Source organism: Argopecten irradians, chromosome 5 (genome assembly GCF_041381155.1).
Source record: "Argopecten irradians isolate NY chromosome 5, Ai_NY, whole genome shotgun sequence".
In the NCBI taxonomy this organism is placed as follows: Eukaryota; Metazoa; Mollusca; class Bivalvia; order Pectinida; family Pectinidae; genus Argopecten; species Argopecten irradians.
The window spans coordinates 38,532,488-38,551,791 of NC_091138.1; the positions used below are offsets into that span (position 1 = coordinate 38,532,488).

At 36.1% G+C, this 19,304-nt stretch overlaps 1 protein-coding gene across 1 annotated transcript; it reads right to left on the minus strand.

The window, feature by feature from the left end:
* Positions 1-2,499: 2,499 nt before the first annotated feature.
* On the minus strand, positions 2,500-15,676 carry LOC138323779 (chitotriosidase-1-like). Its single transcript, XM_069268616.1, has 12 exons — positions 15,519-15,676; positions 14,080-14,116; positions 13,389-13,584; positions 12,478-12,730; positions 9,984-10,108; positions 8,026-8,149; positions 7,080-7,265; positions 6,800-6,920; positions 6,297-6,447; positions 4,799-4,920; positions 3,707-4,066; positions 2,500-2,746 (listed from the first exon to the last, which is right to left on the minus strand). The coding sequence occupies exons 2-12, from the start codon at positions 14,114-14,116 to the stop codon at positions 2,544-2,546; spliced, it is 1,878 nt and encodes a 625-aa protein (XP_069124717.1). The 5' UTR covers positions 15,519-15,676; the 3' UTR covers positions 2,500-2,543.
* Positions 15,677-19,304: the final 3,628 nt, after the last annotated feature.

Genomic DNA, 19,304 nt, shown 5'->3' on the forward strand with positions numbered 1-19,304 from the left:
CTGCAGGTTGTAGGAGATACAACAGGTTAGATTTGATTAATATTGATTTGTTTGAGCATTTTTTGTGTTTTGGACATCTATACCAATAATGCAAAATTGAACATTAATAGATTTTCTAGTAACTAGTAAAAATGGCAGACGACAAAAGATGAGTTGAAAGAATCCTTCCAAAACAGAACCTAGACTTATTGCAAAATTGACTTACAATATCACAAAAGCTCTTGTTAATTTGCTAATATAATGCAAATATGGTGTTAAATAAGACCCCAAATATTTACAGTAATGAAACCTTAAATGAACTGATGGTCGTTGATTTCATGATATTTTTTTCAGTACCGCGTTTTATGTATTGTGTAGTTTAGTGTTGTTGTTTAAACAGAAATCTTGTCTATTGCCTTTGTGAACATATCATGTAAGCATGTTTATACTTCCGTTGCATCACAGGATAGAACAATCTATATATTCTTCGATGTATAATATAATAAAAGTTAGGTATGCAGCCTTGAAACAAAAACAGGTTTGCTTCTAATGAACCAATTCTCCGAAAAAACTTACTACGAAAAAATGTTGGACAAGAGCACGGTATCACGTTGCGTGTACCGTGTGTGTGGTCGGCTGGCCGACCACCACAACATTGCTGTAAAATGGCCTTCCCTTGATGAGTGCCGGCGCTCCAAGGCGAATTTTTTTCTTCAATACGGCTGGATTTCCGTCAGTGATGGTGCTGTGGATGGGACCCACATCCGGATACAAGCTCCACACGTGGATAAGCCATCCTACGTCAACCGGAAGGGATTCCACAACATCAACGTGCACTGTGTCTGCGACGCAGATGGTAGGTGTTAAGTCCATTAGTGCATTGCCCGAAATCTGTAGTCTGTTTCAACTTTGAATATTACAGAACATATATTCCCAACCATTGATTTCTTAAGGGTGCCGTCATATGGCCATTATTCTTCTAATTAACATGCACAGTAATTACAGTAATGCTTTTAATGTTTGTTTGTTTGTTTGATTTAATTAACGTCCTATTAACAGCTATGGTCATGTAAGGACGGCCTCTCATGTATGCGGAGTGTTGCGTGTATGTTGTGCGAGGTGAGTGTACTGGGAGACTGCGGTATGTTCGTGTTGTGTCTTCTTGTATAGTGGAACTGTTGCCCTGTTTATAGTGCTATATCACTGAAGCATGCCGCCGAAGACACCAAGCAACACACACCACCCGGTCACATTATACTGACAACGGGCGAACCAGTCGTCCCACTCCCTGTATACTGAACGCTAAGCAGGAGCAGAAACTACCACTTTTTTATAGACTTTGGTGTGTCTCGGCCAGGGGACAGAACCCAGAGCCTTCCTCACAGGGGCGAACGCTCAACTCAAGGCCAAAAGTGAGGCGGTGCCAAGGGAGGCATTAGGAAAGATAAAGTCAGCTAGGAAGAAGAGAAAAGATAAGATCCTAAACTTAGTCGCCTTATACGATCATGCAATAGGGGCAGCAGGTACAATTCTAACGCCCTACCTGCAGGGCCAAATGCTTTTAACTTTTGTCGAAAAATACATACTATGGTGTTATACGACCCTGTTAGAATACCTTAAATTTGGATATTTTGTATGTGGTCATATTTTGGTATATTTGTCGCTAGGAAAATTTAACACAAAAATGTGACTACGTATTTATTTGTTTATATATCAAGATCAACATAAACACTATATTAATCACATGGGTATGTAGTTAATTGTAAGTTACTCAAACACGTTATGTAAACATACGTTTAAGGTATCTTCTATCAACCGTAAAAACTATTACACGGCAAGTGTTTATTTCTTGAAAACACGTATAAATGTATGTGATCATCAAACTTCTATTGAAGACCAATATTAGAAAGGATTGACCAAGAAAAGTTTATTACATGGCTTTCGGTACTTGCGGCTTCAATTTAAATCCCATCAGTGTTTCATTGTTGGGGGATCTATGCGACAATAGGAACAAGTAATACGACATCAACAAAGTTCCATATTTGAAAAATATGTAAAATAATGTATATGTATATATAATAAATTATAGAAAATCAAAAAAAGTTACAACACTATCAATACATAACAACAAAAAATTGATTAAGATAGCTATATTAGTAATATAAGTATCTGGTGCGAAAACTTTATACAAGAAATTACGTATACCACACAATACCTTTTAATCCTTGCTTTTCCACAATATATTGCTCCATTGCTTTTTCACGCAAAAACTTTAGTTATCCAGTTAATTTTAATATACATTTCGCATATATACTTCTTTTAAGATTTGTTGAAAAAATTGAGTAGGAATTGCAAGCATTTCCGTCAGTCAACATGATGTTATATGATATAATAACAACTTTTGAGGAACAGTATATGACGATTTCCCTTCCGATTCATCCATTCACTTACCATTCGGTCAAAGTCATATGAATTAACGGACACATAGATACCCAAAACAAATATAATATAAAACAATGATCCGTTATAAGAAACTTTATTAGTATAAAACAGAAAACTGCATCTTAGCCCACACTGCTGGCGCAACTTGGCACATTCATTCGGAAGTCACAAGCATCAAGTTTAACGTTGAAGCTCAGTCCTGGGGGGCAGGGCTGGCGAAAAGCTAGTCCAAAGGAACACTGGTAGAAGTACTGGCAGTCTTGTGGATCAAGGAAGTACCCATTGATTTTCCCGGAGCAAAAACTGTTGTTTATGTTGACATTTGCTTTAATGAAAAATAAAATCTTTATCCCAATATTTCATATCCACATATGAAAGAGTCAACCATACGTGGGATACAATGCAATAGTGAAATTTCACCAAGGTATATCTAACTATCAAGAATGTTTTGAAATTATCAGTAAACATCAATGGATATGAAAAATAATTTTAGACAGAACATGTTTGTAAATTTTGTGAATTTTTTTTTAGTAGTAGTGACCTTTGTAGTTGACCTTTTGACCCCAAATACAAACCCAAGCTATATTATCTCCTATGTTACCATTGTATGAAGTTTGAACAAATTCCGTTGATATGTTCCCAAGTTATCATTCGGACACTGAAATTTGTGAAATAAAGATTGTTTCACAAATTTCAGTGTCCAAATGATACCTTGAGAACACATCAACGGAATTTAATGGTAACATACCTTGGGTTTGAATTTGTTGTTAAAAAGGTCAATTTTTTTGTAAGTGACCTTTGTAGTTGACCTTTTGACCCCAAATTCAATCCCAAGCTGTAATTTCTCATATGCTACCATTGTGTGAAGTTTGATCAAAATGCGTTGATTTTTTCCCAAAGTTATCGTCTGGAAACGTTTGTTTGTTTGATTAATTAACGTCATATTTACAGCTATGGCCATGTAAGGACGGCCTACCATGTATGCGGTGTGTTGCAAGTATGTTGTGCGAGGGGCGTGTTTTTGGAGACTGTGAATGATTTTAAACAATTCATTTTTAGTAATAGTGACCTTTGTTGTTGACTTTTTGACCCCAGATTCAATCCCAAGCTGTATTCTCCCATATGCTATCATTGTGTGAAGTTTGATCAAAATCCATCCATTAATACTCAAGTCATCTGGAAACCAAATCCGAAACCAAACACTAAAGTCCCTTTCCAGTTTCCAGCAGTGGACTAAAAAGAATTGCTTGATGTCTGCTGGTATAGTTACCTGACATACACTTACCTGGAGCGCTGGTCGCAGCTGGAGCATGTGTTGGTTGTGGCGTATTTATACCTGGTTGTGGGGTTTGCAGAGGCATGTAAGTGACTGGTCCGATGGTGACAGAAGCGGTGGCCTGGACTGGATTCTGTGTTACTGCCGGGGGCTGAGAAGAAGGTGACTGACTTACGCTGCAGTGTACGTTTCTTGGCCAATCACAGAATGAAGAGGACGGATTAAATAAAAGCCCGGATGTACATGCCACCTCAAACGCTGATCCACCGGCACAGATAAAGTATTTGGAGCAATCGGTCGGGTTGGGGTAAAAACTAGGATTTCGTCCTGTACATTTGAAGTTGCTTGAAGGTGAAACTGTGTGATGAGCTGTAAGAAGGTAAACAGCAAAATTATCAATACTTGTTTTTAGTTGTTTCATCATTAATGAAAATGCATCTTCACATAATGTTTTTGTGTGATGAAACCATTATATCAAATTCATGAAATGTGTATACGACTTGAGTGACATATCGGATGTTGGCCCTGCAGGTAGGGCGTTAGAATTGTACCTGCTGCCCCTATTGCATGATCGTAAAAGGCGACTAAATTTAGGACCTTATCTTTTCTCTTCTTTCTTAATGACTTTATCTTTCCTAATGCCTCCCTTGGCACCGCCTCACTTTTGGCCTTGAGTTGAGCGTTCGCCCCTGTGAGGAAGGCTCTGGGTTCTGTCCCCTGGCCGAGACACACCAAAGTCTATAAAAGTGGTAGTTTCTACTCCTGCTTAGCGCTCAGCATAACGGGAGTGGGACGACTGGTTCACCCGTTGTCAGTATAATGTGACCGGGTGAGGTGTGTTGCTTGGTGTCTTCGGCGGCATGCTTCAGTGATATAGCACTTTAAAAAGGGCAATAGTTCCACTATACAAGAAGACACAACATGAATATACCACAGTCTCCCAAGACACGCACCTCGCACAACATACACGCAACAGACCACATACATGGGAGGCCGTCCTTACAAGTTACATGACCATAGCTGTTAATAGGACGTTAATTAATCAAACAAACAAACAAACAAAAATTGTTTTTGACTTACAAGATGTTGTTTTTGACTTACCGGATGTTGTTTGTGGGACATGAGTGACATGGACAGGAGCATTTGTCGTCACTCTTGTGGTACGAACAGGTGCTTGAGTTGTAACTACAGGCTGAGTGGTAACGGGTGCTGATGTCTGTGGACTAATGCTAGTATTCTTAAAATTGATGAGCTTAATGGAAGAAATTTAAGGTGCTCTGAATGGTAATTTCTCGGAGAGGGCAATAATTATATAATAATTAGAAAGATAACTCGTACGAGCTTATTTTTGCTTAAACGTTTTTTGTATTTCATTAAAAACATTTGGAAGAGAGCTTAAGAGTCAACTTTTCTATTGTGAAAATCAATCGCGTAAACGTTAGATAAGAACTTTTTGTAAAATACTGGTATATGAATCAGAGTGGACAGCTACGATACTGAACCATTGCATTGTGTACACACTGGTGACCATAATATATATTACGGTGTAAAACGATATGATTTTCAAATACAGCAGATTAAACCCTTCCTTAGAAGAGCAAAGGAAAACTTTCAACGTCATCTTAAATCACCAAAATCAGCCCAAAACCGAAACTTACCGATTTCGCCGGCAGCCATCTTTAATGACCGTAATATATATTACATTATATTATTATATAATTATATTATAGTGTGTGCACAGTGCCTTGGCGGACCTCGCGTCAAAATTGCTTTCAAAATTTGATTGGATGTAGCTAGGTTCAGTCGACCAATTAAAAGCGGTTTTTACGACGATTTTATGTTATAATGTAACGTTTTAATAACGTATTGCTATTGTATTAATAACGTTATTCTGATTTACTTGCGTTTTTGATAACCTGATCATGACTTATTCCGCATTTACACCACCATAACTTACCCGGTAATAATTACATCATTCTGACTAAAATTCAGAATGAATAACTGACTAAAATTCAGAATGAATAACTAATGGCCCTGCAGGTAGGGCGTTAGAATTGTACCTGCTGCCCCTATTGCATGATCGTAAAAGGCGACTAAATTTAGGATCATATATTTTCTCTTCTTCCTAACTGACTTTATCTTTCCTAATGCCTCCCTTGGCATCGCCTCACTTTTGGCCTTGAGTTGAGCGTTCGCCCCTGTGAGGAAGGCTCTGGGTTCTGTCCCCTGGCCGAGACACACCAAAGTCTATAAAAGTGATAGTTTCTGCTCCTGCTTAGCGCTCAGCATACAGGGAGTTGGACGACTGGTTGGCCCGTTGTCAGTATAATGTGACCGGGTGGGTGTGTTGCTTGGTGTCTTCGGCGGCATGCTTCAGTGTTATAGCACTATAAAAAGGGCAATAGTTCCACTATACAAGAAGACACAACACGAATATACCGCAGTCTCCCAAAACACGCACCTCGCACAACATACACGCAATACTACGCATACATGGGAGGCCGTCCTTACATGACCATAGCTGTTAATAGGACGTTAATAAATCAAACAAACAAACAAACTGAATAACTAAGGTTTTGAATACTTCATCCTGACTTACTTATTGTGGCTTACTCCTGACCCAGACCTTGTCAACTCGTCATTGATAGCGTTCAGGAGGGGATACTTTCCTTGTCCACACGATCCAATGAAATCGTCTATAGCAAGATCCCAAACCATAATACCACCAAACTGTTCCTGCTTAACGAAATCTACCTAAAACAAGAAATTCAGTAATGACAGTCATTGATCATAAGATGTTGTTCAGATTGAATCTTCGTTATCAAGTGTTGTGTTATTGCAAAATTAATACGTTGATTTGGTTAGTTTTATTCTGCTTCCCGTCCGTCCTTTCAATATCAGAAACCATTTAAGGATGTTCTTTTCTGTATTCGATATGGTTTTGGGAGACTATGGTATATATTCGCTATGCATTCATGTGATAGCGGAAATGTAATGTAGTTATATTACTTCAGTATCGTTTTCATAACATTATATAAATCATGATATAGTAAAGACTTTTTTTTCACATCTTCAAATGACTCGTATCCATGTGAACATTACCTACCTTTTTACGGAGACTGTCCTGGTCATCGTAGCCCACCCATTGGTCACCCTGGACGATGTAGGGAACCTCTTGACCTTGTATTATGTGTTTCTGAGATGTTGGGATCATTTGACAAATCTGAAGGTTAAAAGATACATATATTGTGAAACTCGTCCTGAAATTTGAATATTACCGCGGCAAGGCACGTAAAATGTAAGACTCGTACGTTTCGTATGAAATAGATACTAATACATATCATTATCGAATTGACAAAATAATAATAGCCATATTTCTTACCTCATAATAGGCTAGGAAGCCTGCCTCATTCGTATAGCGTCCAGCATTACCAGCTCCCCGGGCTGGAGCATTAACACCGTTATTGTTAGGGTCCTTCAGTGTAAACGAGCGGCCGTATAGAGCCATCCCAACGTTGAGCATGCTCTTCGGTACTCCTCTCTTTGTATATTCGAGGGCGGCCCATTCCTTTGGAAAAAAAACATGCACATGGAAAAAATGTAATTACTGTACTTTTTTAATATCAATAGGAAAGAAATAAAAAGTGGCATTCATTAGAAGGGCCCGCTTCCGCTAAGGTGAACATTAGCTGCAGTAAATGACTAAGTGACACCAAACATTCCTAAATGCTTTCATCATCAGTGTACGCAGTATCTTCAAAAGGTTCTAGTGAACAAATGTCATTGGCATCGACCGATTTTCTTCACAGGTTATTGCGGCCTTCTTGAATTTCTCGGGAAATACCCAACTCCTTATTGAACATCTTCATTCTATCAGATTGTACTATGTGCAGTTTTAATTCAAAACAAACGGTGTTATATTGTACAGACACGGTTATCACTGTAAGAACGGCCTCCTATGTATGCGATATGTTGCTTATGTGAGGTATTGATGCGTGTTTGTGTGTCTCGGACAGGGATAAGAACCCGGAACCTTCCTCACAGGTGTGAGCACCAAACAATAAAAGTAAGGCGGTGTTAAGTGAGACGTTAGTAAAAGGTAAGTCAGTTAGGATGAATAGAAAAGATAACATCCTAAATTTAGTCGCCTTTTACGAACACACAATGAGGACAGCAGGTGCAGTCCTGCAGTATTCAGTTAGAATTGCAGTTTCCAGCTGTTTAAGAATAGGGCGTATGAAAACCCCGAAATTATCTTATATATGATTTATATGCCCTTAAAATGTCAATTATGTCACGTACATGTTCTACTGTTGATGGGATCTTACCAGATTCAGGGTTGCGTCATTTCCAATATCCATGGGGCCTGCCTTAAGTGGACTGTTGTGACCAGTGTGGTCTTCGAACGCTCCGTGAAGGTCATACGACATCAGGTTGATCATATCTAGATATCTAAGTGGAAAAAACCGAATCAATTCTCAGATTAATGAGAGGTTGTTTATATATTCTTAAACATGCTCCATCACTGACAAATGACATTTTTTCGCTATCAAAAATAGGAACAGACGGGAAAAAATGAAGATAATTAATTGCATCCCGAAAAAAAAATCTTTCGAATATAAGTACCTGGGCTCTGAAATGGGACATAAAGTTTAACCCCACTAAAACTGAATCATTAATATTTTCAAGGAAACGAAACGTCATTCATCCCGATATATATTTTGACAATAACACGGTTCATACAGCTAGCACACATAGACATTTAGGAGTTCTACTTTCTGACGACTGTAAATGGACTCACCACATAGATTATGTATACCAGAAAGCATTTAAAAGGATAAATATTTTAAAAGCATTAAAAAAAGAGTGTCACGTAAAACTCTTTTAAACATTTATAAAAGTTATATTTTACCTATTTTAGAATATGCTGATGTTTTATGGGATAACTGTACTGAACAATGTAAACTTCTGTTAGAGTCTGTCCACTTAGAAGCCGCTAGGATTATAACGGGATTGCGCAGAGGTACCTCCCATGATATACTTTATAAAGAACTAGCTTGGGAATCTCTTTCGGATCGGCGTCAAAAACACTAACTTTTCTTATGTTTAAGATACTCCGTGGATTTGCTCCACAGCATTTGATTGAAATTGTACAACCATTTTTATATCAGCCTGAAAATGAGAGATATCCACTAAGGATGACAAGATATTTTAATATTCCTATGTGCAGAACTGCAAGTTACTATACTAGTTTTTTTCCAAGTACCTTTAGAGAATTTAATTCTTTCGCTTTAAACTTTGACTTATCGAATGTTAATACTGTTGCACAATTTAAAACACTCCTTTTTAACATTATTAGTAAAATGGAACCTGATATAACAAATACCTTTATAAACAAAGGTTCTCGAATTATAAATATTACTCTGTGCCAGCTCAGAAATTCCTCTAGCAATCTAAATTCTGACCTATTTCGCGATCATTTGAGAGATTCTCCAATTTGTTCTTGTGGCCTTGGTAATGAAACAGCCGAACACTATCTTTTCATATGTCCTTTATTTAATGAACAAAGATCATCACTCAGAACCAAAATACATAACTCTAATATCCCCCACTCGCATTTTAACGCAAAAACTCTACTGCATGGCTGTGACAATTGTGATGAAGAAAAAATACATATTTATTGCAATGCATATCAGAATATATATCTGAAACTAAAAGATTTTTTTAGATTTTTCTACTATGATAGATTGGGGAGATACACTAATAATAATATTCATTCATAATGTAATGTTAAATGTTAAAATATTTTGTTGATAATTGTACTATACCGGATTTGTTTGGAGATGGCTAATATAGGCTTTGCCTGTTGCCAAATCCATTTGCATATTATTTGCAATAAAATTTGTTGAAATTAAAAAAATTTAAAAAAAATCCCGAAAAAAATCCGTGGCAATATGTCCTGTATGGAATTGATTATTGATTGCGCATGCACCAAAAGCAAAACCAATTATTTCATATTAATTGTTGCGTTAAGTAGACATACATGTATTTATGCACGATTAAACACCAATTATTGTTCGAATAATGAGCATCGTTTATGCTCTGTTGGCGATGTAGCATCTTTAACGTACTTGATTGTTGATATATTATCTTGTAACGTACTTTATTGGTGATATATTATCTTAAATCGTACTTGATTGTTTATATATTATATTGTAAGGTACTTGATTGTTGATGTATTATCATGTTACATACTTGATTTCTTATACATTATCTCATAACGTACTTGATTATTTGAGGAATGTCATAACCCGTGTCGATCTTGGTCTTGCCTGCACCTACAGCAGCCGACAATATCAATCGATTCTTACCAGACGCGGCGGCGTCGGCATCAAAGGTCTGACGTATAATCTGTAAAATAACATTGTATTATTAGGTATGACGTAAAATAGCATTTTATTATTAGGCCTGACGTATAATCTGTAAAAAAGCGTTTTATTTTAGGCCTGACATATAATCTGTAAAATAGCGCTTTATTATTAGGTATGACGTAAAATAGCATTTTATTATTAGGCCTTTCGTATAATCTGTAAAATAGCGATTTATTTTAGACCTGACATGTAATCTGTAAAATAGCGCTTTATTATTAGGTCTGACGTATAATCGGTAAAATAGCGTTTTATTATTAGGCCTGACGTATAATCGGTAAAATAGCGTTTTATTATTAGGTATGACGCATAATCTTTCAAACAGCGTTTAATTATTAGGCATGTTTTATAATCTGTAAAATAGCGTTTTATTATTAGGTTTTTTGTATAGTTTGTTAAATAGCGATTATATATTAGGCCTGAAGTATAATCTGTAAAATAGCGTTTAATTATTAGGCCTGAAGTATAATCTGTAAAATAGCGTTTTATTATTTGGCCTGTCGTATAATCTATAAAAAAGCGTTTTATTATTAGTTATGAGTATAATCTGTTAAAAAAGCGTTTTATTATTAGTTATGACGTATAATCTGTAAAAAAGCGTTTTATTATTAGGTCTGACGTATAATCTATAAAAAAGCGTTTTATTATTAGGTCTGACGTATAATCTATAAAATATTAATCTATAAAATAAAAAGCATTTTATTATTAGGTCCGAGCGTATGAGAAATCTTAAAAGGCGTAAAAAAGTGTTTTATTATTTAGGTCTGACGTATAATCTGTATAAAATAGCGTTTTATTATTAGGTCTGACGTATAATCTGTAAAAAAGCGTTTTATTATTAGGTCTGACGTATAATCTGTAAAAAAGCGTTTTATTATTAGGTCTGACGTATAATCTGTAAAAAAGCGTTTTATTATTAGGTCTGACGTATAAATAAAAAAGCGTTTTATTATTAGGTTATCTGACGTATAATCTGTAAAAAAGGCGTTTTATTATTAGGTCTGACGTATAATCTTAAAAAAAGCGTTTTATTATTAGGTCTGACGTATAATCTGTAAAAAAGCGTTTTATTATTAGGTCTGACGTATAATCTGTAAAAAAGCGTTTTATTATTAGGTCTGACGTATAATCTGTAAAAAAGCGTTTTATTATTAGGTCTGACGTATAATCTATAAAATAGCGTTTTATTATTAGGTCTGACGTATAATCTGTAAAAAAGCGTTTTATTATTAGGTCTGACGTATAATCTGTAAAAAAGCGTTTTATTATTAGGTCTGACGTTGACGTATAATCTGTAAAAAAGCGTTTTATTATTAGGTCTGACGTATAATCTATAAAAATAGCGTTTTATTATTAGGTCTGACGTATAATCTATAAAATAGCGTTTTATTATTAGGTCTGACGTATAATCTGTAAAAAAGCGTTTTATTATTAGGTCTGACGTATAATCTGTAAAAAAGCGTTTTATTATTAGGTCTGACGTATAATCTGTAAAAAAGCGTTTTATTATTAGGTCTGACGTATAATCTATAAAATAGCGTTTTATTATTAGGTCTGACGTATAATCTGTAAAAAAGCGTTTTATTATTAGGTCTGACGTATAATCTGTAAAAAAGCGTTTTATTATTAGGTCTGACGTATAATCTATAAAATAGCGTTTTATTATTAGGTCTGACGTATAATCTGTAAAAAAGCGTTTTATTATTAGGTCTGACGTATAATCTGTAAAAAAGCGTTTTATTATTAGGTCTGACGTATAATCTGTAAAAAAGCGTTTTATTATTAGGTCTGACGTATAATCTGTAAAAAAGCGTTTTATTATTAGGTCTGACGTATAATTTATAAAATAGCGTTTTATTATTAGGTCTGACGTATAATCTGTAAAAATAGCGCTTTGTGATTACTGAAACATTTTTTTGCGAGATTCGTGTTCATTTATCTTATCAGTATTTTCACATGATAGGTTTTGTTTCGACTTTATAATAGATATATAGGGACAAAGGTAATATTGATGAAAAAAAAAGAAAGTAAAGACGGATTTAACGTTTGTTATATTTCTTATTTAGAGGAGATATCAACTAGACAAACACTACTTTGCAACTCGCTGAACTTATGCTGTTAGAAGAAGACAATTTTGACAAGGGATATATAAGGCATTATATATTTAGGGAATATACATTCAACAATACTAGCATATCAAAATCTGACAACCAGATGTTTGCTAGTAAACTGATAATGTATATATTGAACTCTGTATGCTCTGTTTGATAAAAAGTAGCTCTAGTCAACTTGTGGAAATAAAAATATCCTGATAACTCTTGCAACCCTATGATAATATATGCGACTACTGACCTTGACAAGTTCAACGAAATTCTGTTTGTCCTGTGGAGGACCCCCTCTATTGGCTGGGTACTCCCAATCCAGGTCAAGGCCGTCGAAGTTGTGTGTTCTCAGGAATGTGACTGCATCGGTGGCGAAATCACGTCGATTTGCATCCGTAGCTGCCATTCTGGTAAAGGGCGCCGTACCCATACTCCACCCACCTACCGCAAGTATGGTCTTTAAGGTAGGATTTGTTTTCTTTAGGTCGTTAAAACGTTCGTACCTGATAATAGAATTACAGCAAAGGTGTGGATATGTCAGCTAGCACTTCCATATGTAATCAACTACTGTTTCACAAGTTAATTCACGTTACAAAACCAGTGTAACTCGTATCACTAAGCTCATTATATTGTCTACTACTGTTTCACAAGTTAATTCACGTTACAAAACCAGTGTAACTCGTATCACTAAGCTCATTATATTGTCTACTACTGTTTCACAAGTTAATTCACGTTACAAAACCAGTGTAACTCGTATCACTAAGCTCATTATATTGTCTATCTCATTAAAAGCAAAAGAGACATATTAAAATGAACCATATCATTGAAAAATATATTAAAACACAAACAAAAAGAGGGGGGCAACATGAAAGTCACAAATGATTTTAATTCTTACTTTCTTTTACGTGAATGTGAAAATAGGGGAAAGAAGTCTCCTAAATATTACTTGAGTGACTCCACTATGAATAAACTTCCTGACTAACTCACATAAACATTCATGTCTTTACAATGGCATTGTTCCTAAAGTGATCATAGGAATTGAAATGACGAAAAGCATGATATTACTAAACTTTAAACATTTCTCTTTAAAGACACTTTGACATACAGATATATATGTTGACCCCGGAAAGCATATACTAGGTATTAGGTGTCTTCACGTACATGCCCTTTGACCACGGCGTGCTCTCGTCGTTCCATTCATAGGCTTTAAGGTGATTTCCGTTGAGGGTAGCGAATGCGTATACAATATGGGAACAGAGACTGGGATCGATGTTCTCCGGGAAGAACTTCGCTGGTTTGTTTCTATATTGTGACCAGTTGGAATGGTAACATACTCTGCGATAGGCGTTGACAACCACTGCAATAATGTATGTGAAATCATGACTAAATTACACATATTGATTAACAAAACTCACTATGGACGTTTATATGGCGTAAGATGGCGTTTCTTGGGAGTGGTTTATGAATACATTCTTTAGTAATCTATACAGAAATATCATAGTATGTCCACTTCGGAAGCATACTTTCGTTAATTGAATTTTGGTGATAAATGATCTGGTCTATTTTAATTCCAATTCATGTAGAGACAAATAAAAAGAAAGAAGATGGCCTAACGAATACCTACAGGAGTCCTCTCTCTGGTTAAATATATTGTATGTTATATAAGAATCAATGGAAGTCTATTTTCCTTCGTTTTAGAACACACATATTTCTGATGGGTTAATCAAAGATGATTGAGCGTAGTCCTTTTGCAAACTACATTTCCAACATGGACAAAGTTTAGATTTATGTTGAGAATAAGATCCCATCACCGGACGTATTACCTAATGAATTATTCTATGAAGTACGTTACCTGTTAATACCGCCAAAAGAAGAACGATTCGGAGCATCTGAAACATGCAAAAGATTACAATATCTATGAAGTTGTTTGATGATTTATTCCATATTATTACAACAACCTTTTTAAAATTAGTTTCAACGTTGTGCAATATCTTATTTCAGTGGGAATACGGATCATTGAACCCCATTACTAAAAGAAAACACAACGAAATGATCTTATCTGTTGATAACAGAACGTTACGAAATATTCTAATCCGAAATATCGAGAGTTAAAGCCACACTAAACGTAACTTGCAGCAAAAAGCCAAGTTAGATTCGACCCAGATATTGTTATATTTGTAGATGTTAGTTGAAATTAACTTATATCATATAATGTTTATAATGAATTCTTAAAAACTTAGGTACAGCAGTTGGTGAAAATCGATGCCTGTTGACAAGCCTTTACATCAAACTGGTCGTTACTAGGATTAGAAGTTACGATTGTTGCCGAACGGGATTCGGAAAGTTCATGATCCGTTCTCGGAAGAGTTTGGAAAGACGTTACGTAGCTCTGGTGGCCACATGGTGTTCTCAGCAACGACGATACAATGTCGGCTAACTTCGGCTTGTTTGTAAAGTGGGAGCAACTCAGCAATATCCAATAATTATTTGATTTTTTATCGAAGTTTTCGAATCATTATAACTCATCTTGACTTCGAGTTAATCTTGTCTCAGCATGATTAACAACAAGATTCTTGTCACAATTCTTCTAGATCATAAAAAAATCGGATAGATACGGATATTGTGACTTTAAACACACTCCATTTTACAGACTTCAGTATGGTTATGGCCAGAAATAAAAGTCTTGACCGGCTCAAATCAAGACTCAAAGATCGAACTTTTCAGTTTGCTTGGTGACAAGTTAATACCATTAAAAACACCTTGGACGTTTCTTATCTTGTCAGGGTTTGCGTTTTACAGGCTATAAATATTGAAAGATGTGATTTTCTTAAACTTAAATGATATAGTACTATAAAAAGGACAGGACAGGAGATTTACTATTACAAGAAACATAGCCGGAATATACAACAGCCTCCCAAAAATATCGCAACACATTACACACATGGGGGTCGTCCTTAAATGACACTGGTTATTAATTGGACCTTAAGTCTAATATACCAAATCAAGCATATACAAGCATGTGGTTGGGCCTTATAACAGGGTAGACGTATCAAAGAATACAGGATGATGAAACGTATATAACACTATATCCTTAACTTTGTGTTCCATGCTGACCACGCAGATCTGTTTCTTTCCATCATAAACGTCATTAATACAACATATCCAGCTGTATATTCAAACTGGTAACACTAGCAAATATTTCAAAGAATCCACATTGACACGAAAACTTGGAAGCTAAGTAAACCTTTTTACAGGAAAAGAAATCAAACATATCATTGTCATGATGCTTACCTTTTTTGAAGAAATTTGAAGATTGCTTTTGGACGTCTGTCGTTACCAATTTATCTTTATCGCACCTACACGTGATCCCAAACTGACCCTCACACACGTGACAGTACATATGGTTTATATGGGACGAAACCCCATGTCGTGCCTTCCCAGATGATCGTTTCCATGTCTTTGTATTTTATAGATAGCAATACAGTCCGGTTCTATAGGTTATCAAACCGTAGGTGTGTGTATTTGTGCTATGACGTATGAATTTTACACAACGTGATTTTATTTCAACTCCATGTTCTTTTTTCACATGGTAAACATGTATGCATATTTCGTAGTTCTTCAACATATGTTTTTTCCCTTTTCCCGTTCCTTTCTTCATTCAAGTCAGACAAAATATTTACCCTTTTCTCTTTTCCTACCCAATTACACATTTTCATTTTTTTTATTTCTGGATAGTAATTTTAAGATTCTTCAGTATTGCACTTAATCCATTTGCCCTTTTACTTCAAAACCCCACGTTTGAATTTTGGATTTCTGGATAATGACTGTATTTGACACTAGAATCTCTCGGCAATATTTAGTCAGATAAAGCATTTATCACTTTTCCCTTTCCCTACTGAATCCACTATTTCATTTTGCATTTCTAAATAGTGACCGCATTTGCCTCTTGAATAGCTCATCGATATTTAGTCATTTTTTTTGCTATCGCTACTGGATTTACATTGAAGGCTACACTTAAGAATTGTAAGTTAGATCTCGTGGATGCAGTGAAGAGTGCTTCCTCCTCAGGGAATATTTCGGGTTCATTTCTGTTTATAGTGATCTTCTCTTGGAAATACTGGATTAGAACATATACTCGATTCGACTTGCTCATTTTCGTTATAAACTGAGAGGTTGATTACGTGTTGAATAAGCCATAAAGACTACACAAAAATGAAATAAATGAACTGAGCTGTTCACAGGACTTCAAATCCATTTTACCGACCACATTGACTGAAGAGTTCGTATTAAGCCAGGTTGTCGAGTTTTTCCTATTTTGTATTAACGATTTCACAATGCTTTGTTTAAAGTACTGGTTCATAAAAATTCTTTTATGGTCATCAAATTTACATTTTTTTACCTTTATGACCAAGGTCATCGAAATGTCGTATAATGTCGCCTCGCTCAGTCAACAAATGATATTGTTTGTAAATTAGACACGAAAATGTATACAATGGGTTTTTCAGCTACGTATGATTATTTTGTGCGGGTTGTTTCTAATTATTTGAAGATAACATTATATTAACATTCTCGATTTGTGTAGTAGCTGTATCATACATTATATACAGGATCTGTTCCAGTAGTTTTAAGATTTGTAATTCTACGGCAGGCTGTAACTGAAATGATGTAATTAACGTTCAGCATAAAAGGAGTGGATGGAATGACTGGTTCGCCCGTTGTCATTATAATGTTAACGGGTGGGTTGTGCTCAGCAAACGGAGAGTGGTTTGGTTTGTTTAGTTTTACGTCTCATTAACAGCCAGGGTCATGTAAGGACGTGCCAGGTTTGTTGGTGGAGGAAAGCCGGAGTACCCGGAGAAAAACCACCGGTCAGCGGTCAGTACGTGGCAACTGCCCGACATGGGATTCGAACCCGCATCCCAGAGGTGGAGGGCTTGTGGTAATATGTCGGGACATCTTAACCACTCGGCCACCACGGAGAGTGGGACGACTGGTTCGCCCGTTGTCAGTATAATGTGACCGGGTGGGGTGTGTTGCTTGGTGTCTTCGGCGGCATGCTTCAGTGTTCATTTTCAAGAAAAATGTGTTTTTCAAAATGACGGCTGTGTCGGCGATCTTGGATATTCTTCGGATTCGAGCCCGAAAAATAACAACACTTGAGACGGTAAGAACCATGTCTGATCATTTCATGCAATTTTTCAGCCAACATCGCACTGGTATAACTTGAGAAGAAGTTCAAAATGTGTTTTCAAGATGGCGGCTGTGGCGGCCATCTTGAATTTCGGATCGACCCGAAAAATAACAACACTTTGTCGGGACCATGTCAGGATCATTTCATGCAAGTCTCAGCCAAATCGCACTGGTAGAACTTGAGAAGAAGTTCAAAATATGTTTTCAAGATGGCGGCTGTGGCGGCCATCTTGGATTTCGGATCGACCCGAAAAATAACAACACTTTGTCGGGACCATGTCAGGATCATTTCATGTAAGTTTCAGCTTAATCCCACTGGTCAAACTTGAGAAGAAGATTGAAATGTGAAAAGTTTACGGACGGCGGACGGCGCACGGCGGACGGCGCACGGCGCACGACGACGGACGAAGCATGATGACTATAGGTCATCCTGACCCTTCGGGTCAGATGACCTAAAAAACAGCACTATAAAAAGGACAACAGTTCCACTTTACAAGAAGACACAACATGAATTAACCGCAGTCTCACAAAAAAGAACCTCGCACAACATACACGCATCACACCGCATACACGGGAGGCCGTCCTTAGCTGTTTATAGGACCATAGCTGTTAATAGGACGTTAATTAATTAAACAAAGTGTTACTTGGTGTTTTCAGCAGCATGCTTCAGTGATATAGTACTGTAAAAAGGACAAGAGTTCCACTATACAAAAAACACAACAAGAACATACCGCAGCCTTCCAAAACACACTCACATACACGCAGCACACCGCATACATGGAAGGTCGTCTTTACATTACCCTTGTTGTTAATTGAACGTTAATGTAAACAAACAAACAAACAATCGTTTTCCATTGTACTGTTTGGCTTAAAACTTGCTTTGTTCACGAGGTATTTCACAATACATCAGTGTCATATAGTCAGCATTGACATTATACTTCCTTTATTTAATTTTGTGTGGTTGGAATTTTGACCAATCATATTTCGAAAAAAAATCATTATGTGAGTCTTCTTGGAACAGGAAGAGATTTACTTTCTTTGACGCTCAAGATAAGATATATACGTCATCAACAAAAAAATGTCTTAAAAACATGTAACATTTTGGTGTAATTTTGTTTGCCGGCATGTTTACACAAAGGGTTAATCAGGAGGTTCCAGATTTGGGCTAGTGGATGACATTCTCAGTACTCGGATAAATTCAATTGATATACGACAGGAGCGAATAATATCTCATAGTAACACAATGTAATAATGTGAACGTTATCATATTCTAAAATTTTCCAATATTTTGTAAATATATGACAAACGTTGGTTTACTTTTTTTACAACTATTAGCAGGACGCGTTTGAATTTGGTGATGGATGGAAGCCGCAGCAACCGGATAAAAACCTTCAACTAACGCCATGTCATAATTTTACCATTAGTTCTTATATATGAAATTAGCATATCACTGACTTCTTTTGAGTTCAGTTATGTTACCGAATGTCTTCACTAAGACACAAATACCATTGTACTTTTATATGTTTCTTATATCATCAACATTCTTTATCCCTCAAAACGTGAGTATGGACAAATGAAAAAGAGAAAAACTATATTGACATTGAAATTTCAGATCAAAGTTCAGCCTGCAATAATATAGATCAAAGTTCAGCCTGCAATAATATCCCGATACTATTTGTATTATAAGACTCTTTCATATGTGAATATGAAGGATAGGGATATTCTACCCGACGGTCACAAAATGTAATAAAACCCGAGGCTTGCCGAGTGTTTTGCAACATTTTGTGATCCCGAGGGTAAAATATCCCTATCCTTCATATCCACATATGAAAGAGTATTTTTCTTTCATACCTCGACGTTTTATAACAATTTTGCAACTATAATATC

What these genes read in the sequence shown, in the direction of transcription:
- LOC138323779 (XM_069268616.1), bottom strand. Translation starts at nt 14,116, where the DNA reads ATGCTCCGAATCGTTCTTCTTTTGGCGGTATTAACAG. An exon ending in TCTTTTGGCGGTATTAACAG is followed by an intron (nt 13,585 to 14,079) that starts GTAACGTACTTC and finishes ACATTATTGCAG; the next exon opens with TGGTTGTCAACGCCTATCGC. An exon ending in CAGTCTCCGTAAAAAGGTAG is followed by an intron (nt 6,448 to 6,799) that starts GTAATGTTCACA and finishes TGTTTTAGGTAG; the next exon opens with ATTTCGTTAAGCAGGAACAG.